We start from the raw sequence: 12,896 nt of genomic DNA on the forward strand, positions 1-12,896 counted from the left end.
GCCGTGTTCATCATAATGAGCTCCTTTATGAAAGTATACGTACAATTGAGATGAGAATTAGCGACAATTAGCAGAATAAACTGGAAACGAGTATCATCGAAAAGCGTTCGTGAAGTTTTCATTTACACGGATAACGAGTTTCATATTTGTGAACGCAGGTTTTTTTTTTTTAATGCAATTACTTTCGATTATATATCTCATATGAAAATGTATTCTCGAAATATTGTTCAAGTTTAATTTATATATTGCCGCACTTTACGCCAATCTGCAAGATTTCAATATTGTAATATCGTAATGTGCTATTATAAAAGACATATTTTGCAGCAGGTAATTTCTTAAGTATTTTTTATTTAAATCAAAAACTAGAACATTAATGATTAAAAATTTTTTATTTTAACAAAACAATATATTTAATATATATATGTAACATTATATATTATATATTGATATATATAATAATAAATATTATAATATATTAATATATATAATATTATATATTAATATATATATATATATATATATACATATATATATTAAATATATTTTATATATATATATATATATATATATATATATATACATATATTGTGTGTGCGCGCGTGAGTGTGTGTGTGTGCGAATCACAAGTCAAGCTTTCGTTTCCTCTCAAAGATTGTTTTAAATATTTCTTCTAAAATTATTAAAAGATTATAAGTTTTATCTTTTATAAAATAATTGCAATTTATACAACTTTTGTGTAAAATATGTAAATTCAGAAAATTGCGGAAAATTTTATGTATAATGACGCTTGATTGTAGATTTGCATAGTTTATTTGTGTATATATATATATATATATATATATATATATATATATATATATATTAATCCGAATATAATTGCAAAAATATTTTAAAATTATATTAGACATATATTTGCATAGGTTGCTAAGTGTACTAGAGTTAATTTTTAAATGCACGAACACAATAATTTAAATTTCCGATTTATTGCGATACATTCTCGGGAATTGATACTACAGTTGACATTACAGATTTTGCATCGTACAAATTTGATTATTTATTATATGTATATTTTGAATATGTACTTAGCTTTGCTTCCCCGGTTTAGCATAAGCATAAGAGAATAATTAATATAATGAAGAGTAAATGGCAACGCATACGCATAATCTAAAAAAAAACTGCCATAATTGAATGACAGAATATGTGTACAAAATTTCATATGAATGCGAGGAAGGCGAGAATTAAAAATGGAACACAAATTTAAAAAAATATTCAGCTCTTGAGTGTTCAAGAAGATAAATTTTGTGTGTGGTTATCTTATAATACTGCGATAAAAAAGTTAAACTATAATTAACAGTTAGATCTATTATGCATTATCACAATCTTGTTTAATTTGTGATGCTATGGTATTGTGAACATATAATAATGTTATGCTAATTAAACATTTAAGAAAGAAACATTTTGATGAAATAGCATTACACAACAAAGTAACATTTTATTAGTGATTCGAAAATTGCAATTTTTTATAAATATTACGATCTAGCCGTTTTTTAAAGAATCATACTACAATTTGAGATATGTCAATGAAGGATCTTATCGATTGACGAAACATGAAAATGCGAACAATCGAAAAATTGCGCTACGCGTTTATCTTTGTTCCTCACCAGCCAACTAATAAACGAATGGGAAAACTTTGCTGACAAGACGAAGAAAAGCTTCCGATCTTTTTGTACTAATATAAATGCGATAGTTTTTCTATGAAGATATCGTTGCTACTGTATTTTTTATTCGATTATATTTTATCAATTTAAACAAACGAATAAAGATTCTTTTTTTTTTTCATTCTTTTCGATTGTGAATGATTTCGTAATGCAATTTCAATTGTTTATAAATCTATGTAATTTTTTATATTTTATAAAAAGTAATTGTCAGCGTGATAAAAAATTAATAATAAAGCGTGTTAAAAACTCGTAACTTTCTTATATTTCCAACACAATTTTTAATACATACATTGTCATTTTTCTTCCTTTTTATTTTTCTTTATTTAAAATATAATTTATTCTTTTAAGAAATTAAAACTTAAATTTTTTGTAAATTAAAGATTAGTAAAACAAATGTGTTAAAAAATGTCGCAAAGATATCTTCTGGACATTTTTGTGTCATACAATAGATTTTGCGCGAATCGCAAACAGCCATATAAAATTGCATGACACAATGCTAATATTAAAACTAATAATAAAACGATACTTTACGTGTTCATAGAAAGATGATTTGCGCATATTATTATTGTGTAATGTACTGTCATGTGTCACAATTTCATATTCTCTGAGCGCACTTCAAAGGATTTAAGGAAAGCGCGAAAGGCTGCGACAATGAAAAAGCGTATCGCGTCGTGTACCTAAATGTTACGAACTCTGTAATGATTCTCATTATATTTTTGTACATAATTGGGAAAAATTTTACGAGAGAATAAAGCGATTGAATAAAGTATCTCGACTTGGCATATTAGAAAACCATGAAAATTGAATGATTCACTTAGAGAAAGAGAGAGAAAATATATATGTGTAACTGATAGATGCAGATGAATTTCTTGATTATATATTAATTTCATTTTTATTATATGATTCTTATGTAATTTTTAAGAAGATTGAAAAATGTAAAATATACGTATAATACGTATATTTTACATTTACGTTTAAGTGTGTAAATATACGTATTTATATTTTATTTAATAAGTGTGTGAAAAATTTAGATATACGCACAAGATATAATCACAATTTTGAATTTTTTCTTTATTCTTTTACAAAATCAATCCTTGTGTTCGTGCTTATTAAAATTTAGAAAAATGCAGAGAGATATAAGATTAATTAAACATTTTGTATGAATCGCAAAAATGTGAAAAATTTAATCTCGGTTCTTCGATATTAATAAATGAGGTATTAATAACGCAAAAAGCGTTATGGATGCACGATACGATGGCTTTAATTATATTAAATATTTGTCGAACACTTCACAGAACGACGTACATACCTGGCAATGATCGCAGACAATGATTTGCATCCATTGCATTCCCGATTTATGCGAAGATGACGCGAAATATGCAAAATGGATTTCGATTTACTTTGAATACGAATCGTTGAAATCGCGATTAATAATGAGATAATCACACGCGATGTTCATTGCACTCATGTACGACACTTTGACGAGAGATACTCTATCGCGGATTCACTCTTAAATGATGATAATCGCAAAAAATAAATTTAATACGAAGCGCGATCGACCTCGGCAACTTTATCGCGACGCGTCTTATGATTAACTGACGATTCAAAATCTATCGAAATATTGCGATTCCCGCCAAGTATCGCCTAAGGCAGCGGGCCAATCACAGACTTGTTCTTTCGTGTATATAATTACACTTCATGTGCAACGTGTTGCTCTTAATTTCTCTCCAACACTAAAATATATTTCTATTTATTTCTATTTATTTCTATTATTTATATATTTATTTCTATTTATTTCTAATATATTTCTATTTATTTCTATTTCTATTTATTCTCGCGATGCAAAAAGAAATAATATAAAAAATGCAACTGTAAAGAATAAATCTCGCAGATCAGTTCGTTTGTTTTTTATAAACCTAGAGAGAAAGAGAGCGAAAAATGAATATTAAGAGTACAATTGAAATAAACAGAGCTCGCGTTTTCATGCGGAAACAATCAAGGTATTTTAATAATATCCGAAATTATCCGAAATACACACATATATATACATATAAATTATATTATATAAATTATAATAATATTTATATATTTAAATTAATATAATAATATTATATAAATTATACCGACAAACACGTTCGTGATTGACGCGGATGATTTGACGAGAGACATACGTGCACGTTCTCTTCGAGGAGGGACACATTTCAAAACCGGAAGTGGTTGCGCGCGACTTCCCTCGCGCGCCGAACCGGACGCTGCTCCGACTCGCGTAGTACGTGTGAAAACATGGCGCCCGAATGAAGGACGCTGAACGCGAGTGCCTGCCAGATTTGCCGTCGCGTTTGTACACACGCACGCGTATATATCCTCACAGAGGTGTCTCGACAAATCGGCCCGATCCTTCGGCAAAATGAGCAATCTGTCACCCTTTGGCGGCGGCAAGAATCCGCCGTGGGTCCGTAATGCAGGTGAGTCGTGTAACGCTTGCTTACTTTCCGCGAACGAGAACGGGATCACCTTGGTCGTCGTCCCTTGTGCAATACGACCGCGACGAACTGTCGCCAAATTCCTTTCCGCTGGCGATTTACGCGAGTTGACGGACCACTTTCGAGCTGTCATGCGTTATGTTGCTCGCGACGATTCGTTCGTAAATCGTCGTTCTCAATTTCCCGATGACCTTTAAAGTGTAACGAGTGAAACGATGAGACACCTCTAGAGAAATTGTTATTTACTCCTTTTTTTTCCCTATTGTTTTTCTTTTCCTTACATCTTCGGACGTTATTAATCGTGTCTTTCTCGCGAAATTTTAATTTCAGTAAAACTTCTGTTATTATGCATCGTCATTGAAATAAAACAATGTTAGATATTTGTCTCTCGGTATCTTTTTCTTATAGCATTTTTTATGTATAATTATCTCGTGTGACATTAATTAAAATTTTGACCGATTTATGACATGTGATTTGTATTGCGATGTATAATTTTTACTGTATTTGTGGAAGGTCAAGGTATACAGAATATCCAGCAACAAATGCTAGGTCAAGCCATGGGTAGCATTGGAGGGCAACCAATGGTACAATATCAACAGCAAACTCAACAAGTGTACCAACAAAGTCTGGGACTGCAGCAGGTAGATATCAAGAATTAGTATTCCCATGTAGTTAAACATGATTAATCATTTTTATTGAAGCAAATATAAATGATTCTACGTTACTTTTTGTTCCTAGCCCAATATTACTATGGCATCAATGGCAACTCTCGGTTCAAATTTGCCATCGGGTATAGCGGGACAGTTATATCCACAAGTTGCTACAGTTTCTTATCCAACGCCGCGAGCATTGAACACAAATGCTTTTCAACCTTCTGTGACTGGTGTTCCGCAGCAAGTGCAACAGAATGTACCTTCATCGTCTACAAAGCAAAGAGTTTTCACAGGCACTGTTACCAAAGTGCATGATAATTTTGGCTTTGTAGATGAAGATGTATTTTTTCAAACTAGGTAAGCACAGATCTAAGAATAATCTATTTTTTTCACATCTATGCATTTATAAATTTTAATAAATTCATCTCGCTCTCTCTTTTTCTCTCCAGTGCATGCGTGAAGGGGTCTAATCCTGTAGTAGGCGATCGTGTACTCGTGGAGGCGTCATACAATCCTTCTATGCCGTTCAAATGGAATGCCACTAGAATACAAGTGCTCCCTATGAGTAATAATAGCAACAATGCAAATACTCAACAAACTAATCAATCAAATCGTCAACAACAACAGCAACAACAACAGCCAAATAGAACATCAAGCACTTACAATGCTGTACCTCCTCCTACAGAAAATCCCAACAACAGGTAAATTTTATTATTGTATAATTTATATCTATTTTTTAATGGCATAAGCTAGTATTTACTTATCTATACAGTTATCCAAATTATAAATATTAAATATTAGAGTCAGTTAATATAGCTCGTATAGTTGATACTATGTTAAAGTCCAATAATTCATATTTATCATAAATATTATAAAATTTATGGATTTGTTAGTTAGAATTCAAATCTGAAATAAAGTTCAAATTTTAACAAATATTGCAGATATCTGGTTCAGAAAACTTTATATATGCAGAATTACTTTCCTATGATATGCAATATTTTATCATTGTTGAAACATTACATTATATTATAGTAGGTTCACAACAAGTACAACAAATTCCAACACTACCAGCAATCGTAACAAGATTGGTAGAGTAAGAGAAAGATCTCCACGCGAGCGGAGAAACGATGACGAAGAAATAGAACGAAAGAGACGTCGCGAAGAGAGAATAAGAGAACGCGAGAAGAAGGAGGACCGAAGCCCGTCAAGGACTAGAAGAAGCAAGTCGCCCAGACCTCGTCGGCGTACAAGAGTCGTACCGCGTTACATGGTGCAAATACCGAAAATCGCACTTGACCTGTAAGTGTAATATATTGTCTATTTTATATAGCGGACATGTATCCATTAGTAGAGTTTTATTACTGCTTATTATCACAGGCCTGAAGCAGATGTTCTTGAGATAAGAAGACGCTATCAAAATATGTACATTCCTAGCGACTTCTTTTCAACTAACTTCAGATGGGTCGATGCCTTTCCACCACATATGCCATTTACCCTTAATAAACCATGCTCCTTTCATGTTACGCATAAAGATGTCGATCCGTGTATTGAAAATACAGCAGTACTAGAACCCTCGGATGCTGATTACCTGTTCTCTGCAAAGGTCTGTCAAGAAGTTGTGTTGCGATTGTCATTATAGGACAAGAAACGGGCGATTTCAAATTTCTATAATCTATGCGCCGATACTTGATAGGGATTGCCATACATACATGCATGCATGTCAAAGTGATTTTGCGTACTGAATATTTTCTAATTGCTTTTTAGGTCATGCTCATATCAATGCCTGCCATGGAAGAAATATACAAAAGATGTTGTGGCGTCTCCGAAGATAGAGATCCCGATCGCGATTACGTTCATCCTACGCGCCTTATAAATTTCTTAGTAGGCTTAAGGGGCAAAAATGAAACAATGGCTATAGGTGGGCCATGGAGTCCCTCATTAGACGGGCCTAATCCTGAAAAAGATCCGTCTGTATTAATCAGGACGGCCGTGAGGACCTGTAAAGCGCTTACTGGCATAGATTTATCCAGCTGCACTCAGTGGTACGCTTTTTCCAAGTAGCAATACTTTTTGTTGAATGCATAATACTCTAAAGTACTTTTAAAAACTGCTTCTTTAAAGCCTCGGTTCATTACAAAGAACAACGTAATATCATTGAATTTTTCTTTTCGTATATATTACACATTTTACATTCGAATACTATTTTGCTAACAAATACAAAAGGTCACAATTGTGGAATTCTTTACATTTTTTTAAAATTTATTATTTTTTTTAATTTTCTTTTTTATTGTCTTGGTTATAGTTCCAAATTCTTATTTCACATATAACGTAAAAACAAATCATTTAAAAAAAAGAAATCAAGCAATAAAACACTATAGCATTAAGGTGTATCCATGATAGGTATATTATTCACTATTTCGATAGAGAGAAACTTTTAATATCAGTTCTCTTGATAAACTAAGATTGTAGCTCGATTTCTCTGCGGTGGAGGTATGTATTTGTTCTGTTAATACGAGCGACCGATGGAGATTGCTGCACTGGATCCCGGTTTCAAGCACACCCTTCCATCGACGACGATATATGAGCAGTCGCGCGGCAGACAAATCATCACTATTGTTCTATTATTATTAGAATATGAATTAAGTTGTGTTTTCTCTCTCTCAAATGGTCTACGTTGTGCGCTGTACGTGGCTTTGTATGCAGTGTGTGGGCTTTACGAACAAGCGAACGAACACTTAGCATATAAGGCAACGCTAAGCGCCATTAACCTGAGTTGACGTTTGGGTATTGTTTTTCCTTGCGGCACAGGTACCGCTTCCTGGAACTCTACTACAGACGCGCAGAAACGACCCACAAGTCCGGGCGAGTGGTACCCTCTCGCGTTGAAACCGTCATACTATTTCTCCCAGATGTTTGGAGCTGTGTACCTACCAGATTGGAATGGGACGGGCTACAACTCAACTATAAGAAACAACTGGAGCGAAAATTGCTGCGTGCCTCTTCTAACACCGACGATTTGGATGCTGCCAATGAGACTGATGAGGCTGCCGTCGCTGATCAAAAGGCACTGCCAACATCATGCCATACTTTATACTTTTTTATATTTATATATATATATATTTATTATATATATATATTCGTGCCACCGTTTCTTCCCATTACTAAACTGAATTTTCAATAGGTTATACTTGTCCATCGATCCTATAATAAGTCAATCTATCGTGGGCACTATTTCTCGTCTTCGTTTTTTTTTCTTTTTTTTTTATACAATAGATTGTATTTACTGTCAGTTAAAACAAATAATAATTTAGATTATATTGGGTTGTAGTGTACAGATATGTTACTGTAACAGTTATATTATGATACATATCGTGACGGCAATTTTAAAAAGCAAATATTAATGAATGATTAGACTGTGAGCTTTTGGAATGAAATACATGTTTATAGATTTGACTTTTTCCATAAGATAATACATTTTATTTTATGGAATAAGTATTATTTATATTGTAAAATTATTAATAAGGCAAAGTTTAAGTGTACATATCTCATAACTTATATTAAGATTATTTTATTCTACATATAAGTTAGTGAGAAATTCTCAATGCAAACACTTTTAAATGTCAAAAAGGATCGACGGATAATGTATCGCTCCCTTAGCCAATGGCAGTCACATTGCATTAACAAGAGAAGCAAGCAAGCCTAGCTCGGAGAAGAGCGCAGCTGAGCCATTCCCTTTCCTGAAACCTTCACCAACATTGAGAAAATCTCGTTCAAAAGTTTTCATTTAATCATCGTTATATACTACAACCTTATTGATATTATCCATAACACACAGACACCAGAGCCAGGACACTATGAGATTCTAGCAGTTATTGAGTCATATTTGACGGTCATCGTGAATGAAGATATGTTTATATCGTTATAATGCGAGAGAGAGTGTTGAAAAAAGTAGAGAGTGATGAAAGAATGAAGAGGGAGTGGTTTCGTTCCGTTATAGGGGCTGCTTCTGTTTTGTAGTTTTCTCTCCGGGTTTTTTATTTCTGCTTCTTACTAACGTGTGTTTTCTTCTTTCAGGACGATTCTATGCCTGAGAAGAAAGATCCTACGCATTACTCCGAGCTAGATCCGAAATCGATGAACGTTAGTACTTAAATGCATTTAATAAAACTTTTCTATTTTCTAATTTTTTTTAAATCGAAATGCATCTTATTCTAATATAGGTGAATGAATTACGTCAAGAACTGGCAGCTCGTAATTTGAGCTCAAAAGGCTTAAAGTCACAATTGCTAGCAAGACTTTTGAAAGCTGTAAAGTCGGAACAGGCCAAAGAGGAAGGTCGGCAAGATGAAGATGACAATGAAGAGGCTGTCTCGCCGCCATCAAAGGAAGAGGACGATAAAAAATTCAGAGATGGCAAAGATGTAAACAAAAATATTAGATATATTTGCAGAATTATAAATTATATTTATTTTTATTATTATTATTACAAGTATTTTGTGTTAAATTATGTCTTGAAAATATCTGAGATTTTTAATATTCATTTATTTAGCATGATGAAGATAAGAGAAAGCTCTATGAACGTGAACGTGCTGTACTTGAGAAGAGGTATACGTTGCCTGATTCATCGCATATTATCGTTCATCCGTCTAGAATGGCCAAGAGTGGGAAATTCGACTGCACAGTTATGTCTTTAAGCGTATTATTGGACTATAGACCAGAAGATACCAAGGTTTTCCTTCTATTTAAGATTATATTTGTTATTATTTTTGTTTATTTTAAGAATAATAATTAATATATAAATTTATTACACATAGGAGCATTCTTTTGAAGTATCTCTCTTTGCTGAACTGTTCAATGAAATGTTGATGCGAGATTTCGGCTTCCGCATCTATCGTGCGTTGTCCAGTCTCCCCGAAAAAGTTAAAGAGAAAGATGAAGATAAGAAGAAAGATAAGAAGGATGATAAGAGAGATGATAAGAAAGATGATAAAAGGAAAGAAGATGAGAAGAAATCTAATAAGAAAGATGAAAAACGCGACATGAAGAGAGAAGAAGCCAAAGATAAGAAAGATGATAAAGACGCAAGAAGTAAAATAGATGACAAAGACAAAGAAAAGGATAAAAATGATGATGAAGAGGAAGATGAAGAAGATGAGTCTGATGTAAAAATTTATCTTTTATATATTTTATTATATATTTTGTATAAAAATTATTATTTTATGACATGTTATGTAATTACTTGTACAGGATGACGATTCTGTGAAAGATGGTAGAAGGGACAGAGACAAAGATGGAAAGAAAAGAAAAACAAAACTATACACATACGATCCTTATCTTCTGCTATCATTTGTGTATTTTGATCAGACACATTGCGGATATATATTTGATAAAGACATAGAAGAACTTATTTACACTCTAGGATTGAATTTATCAAGAGCTCAAGTACGAAAACTCGTACAAAAGGTTGTTACAAGAGATTCTTTACATTATCGCAAATTAACAGATAAATCGAAAGAAGATGATTTAAAGGATGAGAAGAAAGACGATAAGGAAAACGATAGAGGTGAATCGGCCAAAGCTGAGAATGAGGAAGATATATTACGTTCACTTGCCCTCGGTAATGCATTTTTTATTAACATAAAACATTATTACAATATAATATGCCAATTAATATGCAAATTATTAAGCCATATATATATTTGTAGGAAATAAAAAATTATTACCTGTATTTGTTGGAAGCGGACCGCCTTCAAAAAGGGCGCGAAGAGAAGACTGCATCTTGGAAAAAAATGATGAAGAAACTATTCCAGAAGGTATTGTTTTATACAAAGGCTCCTTATTGGATGTAGAAAAACTCGTTGGTCAATTGAAAAGATCTGAGAAAGCACGTTTAGACACTGAAAATCGCATGATGGAAATTCAACATGAACTAACTATAGTCAATGAAAAATCCATAAAACAAACCAATAATATTAAAAGTCTTTCGGAAGATCTAAAAATGTACAAAGATAAATTGCGAAGCACAGAAGAAAAGCTCAAGAAGGTTTCTGTAAGTATATTGGTTTTTTATTATACATCCCAATTCACAAGAAAATAGAATTACAATATTATTTTATTGTGTTTACAGACCGATTGCCACAGTTATCTAACTGCAGTAAAAAATATATATCACATAGCAGCAAAAATGATGCAAAATGATACAAGAAAGGTAGAGATAGTAGAAATTCAAGATGAAAAAGTTGGCAGTGAAATAAATGGTTCAGAGATGGAAAACAAATTTAAAACTGATACGAGGTGGGGAGATAACAAAGTTCAAGTGAAAAAGGAACCCACAGACATGGACAAAGATAAGAAATCTGACAATAAAATTTCTGTCAAAAAGGAGATTACCGAAATGGACAAAGAGAAGAAATAAAAGCACATCTATTTATTATAGTATGCACTGACACGAATAAAAGTTTGATCTTATTTTTTACTTTCACGTGTATGTGCATGTGCATATGACATGTAAAAAAAAAAAGCAAAGAAAAAACTAACAAAAAATTTATGCTACATGAAACTATCAAAAGAAGACTACATTTTATAACTTTTTTCACTCAATGATAATGTGTGATGGCATCTTTAATTAGTAATAAGAGAAGCACTAAAAATCATGCATAACAACATTTATCATTGTTAAATTATCTTTCGTTAAATGGAGATATATATATATATATATATATATATATATATACAAAAGTTGAGTTTCAAAATATGATTGCAAAATATAATATCAACATCTGCCATTAAATGCCAAATATTAATCATTTTTATTATTTAAAATAATTCAAAAAACAATAGATATTCCATTCGCATTGTTATTACGTGAATATAAAGTAATTTTTGAAATGAAATTCTTATGTATAGGAATATGTTTTTAGAGCTGTTTTGCATGCTTTAAACTTAAGTTATAATAATTAATATTATATTATTTACATTACATTTTTGTTGTCGGGTCTTTCATCATTCTTTAAATATATTTTGCAATAAAAAAATATATTGCAAATTGGTACTTTTTTTAAACTAATCTTGTATAATGTATAATTTAGCACAATAAACAATATAATCTAATGCATTAAATGTGATACCGATGATAAATTACACCAATATTTGGTTTCTAGGATATCTATTCTTGCATTTGTATTTTGAATTCTATATTATTTTATTAGTGCTGATTTTATAGTATTAGCAGCATTCGTTAAATAACATTATATCGAAATAAACTATCCAAGAGCAACAAAATTTATCAATTATTTGAAAATGACAGATACATTTTTTACTATGCAGCAATACAAATTATTTTCGATATTTTCTCAAACAAGAAAATATGTATAATTTTAAAATAATTTAAATTTGTGAAATACTTTGAATAGCTTAATCTAATAGAAATTTAATAAAATCACACATAGGATTATAGAATATCCCTTAAATTAGATATTACGTGTATTTTCACCGAATGTGTTAGATATTTGTGTTCGAAAATTAAATAAAAATGTGTTCTCGAACGTGAACGATCATGCGTAATCGCACGTTCCATTGCCCAAGTTTATAATTTGCAACTCATGATGCCAAGGATACTATTTTGTACATAGTTATCTATATTATATGAAAAAAACTTTTTGTAGTTTGTTAGAAGAGGCCATTTTTATTGAAAAAAAAAGATACCAGAGTATCAAAATGCGTGAACAGTTCCAATTCTCTGTATCATTGTTATACAAATCTAATGAAAATTGTAATTATCTCCTTGGGCACACATGGTAGTCAAAAATATAAGAGTAACAATAAACATCTCGTTTCAAACAATATCTGTAACATGACAATTTCTATGATGCGCACCCACTATTGTGACTTCCATTAATTTCAAACAATCATTTTAATTGTACTTATTCAAATAATTTTTAGAATTTATTATTCAAGTTAATGAATATTTAATTTTTTCAGTCAATTCAAACTTGGTATCTTCCTATTCAATAAAATCTATAATAAATATAAAAAATTGAAAA

The 12,896-nt window shown here is 31.5% G+C and overlaps 1 protein-coding gene across 2 annotated transcripts; it reads left to right on the plus strand.

The window, feature by feature from the left end:
* Window positions 1-3,996: 3,996 nt before the first annotated feature.
* Window positions 3,997-11,549, plus strand: LOC105258635 (cell division cycle and apoptosis regulator protein 1). 2 transcript variants are annotated; one of them, XM_011269999.3, is made up of 15 exons: window positions 3,997-4,183; window positions 4,715-4,842; window positions 4,940-5,211; window positions 5,304-5,555; window positions 5,890-6,153; window positions 6,232-6,457; window positions 6,619-6,896; window positions 7,663-7,918; window positions 8,929-8,994; window positions 9,075-9,275; window positions 9,404-9,583; window positions 9,669-10,016; window positions 10,102-10,471; window positions 10,560-10,903; window positions 10,982-11,269. In XM_011269999.3, the coding sequence occupies exons 1-15, from the start codon at window positions 4,126-4,128 to the stop codon at window positions 11,267-11,269; spliced, it is 3,531 nt and encodes a 1,176-aa protein (XP_011268301.2). In that variant the 5' UTR covers window positions 3,997-4,125. The 2 variants fall into 2 exon arrangements, with proteins under 2 accessions (XP_011268301.2, XP_011268300.2); XM_011269998.3 differs by having other exon boundaries at window positions 4,126-4,183; window positions 5,887-6,153; window positions 10,982-11,549.
* Window positions 11,550-12,896: the final 1,347 nt, after the last annotated feature.

The sequence above is a fragment of the Camponotus floridanus genome, unplaced genomic scaffold (genome assembly GCF_003227725.1).
Source record: "Camponotus floridanus strain SB8 unplaced genomic scaffold, Cflo_v7.5 scaffold40, whole genome shotgun sequence".
NCBI classification, from domain to species: domain Eukaryota; kingdom Metazoa; phylum Arthropoda; class Insecta; order Hymenoptera; family Formicidae; genus Camponotus; species Camponotus floridanus.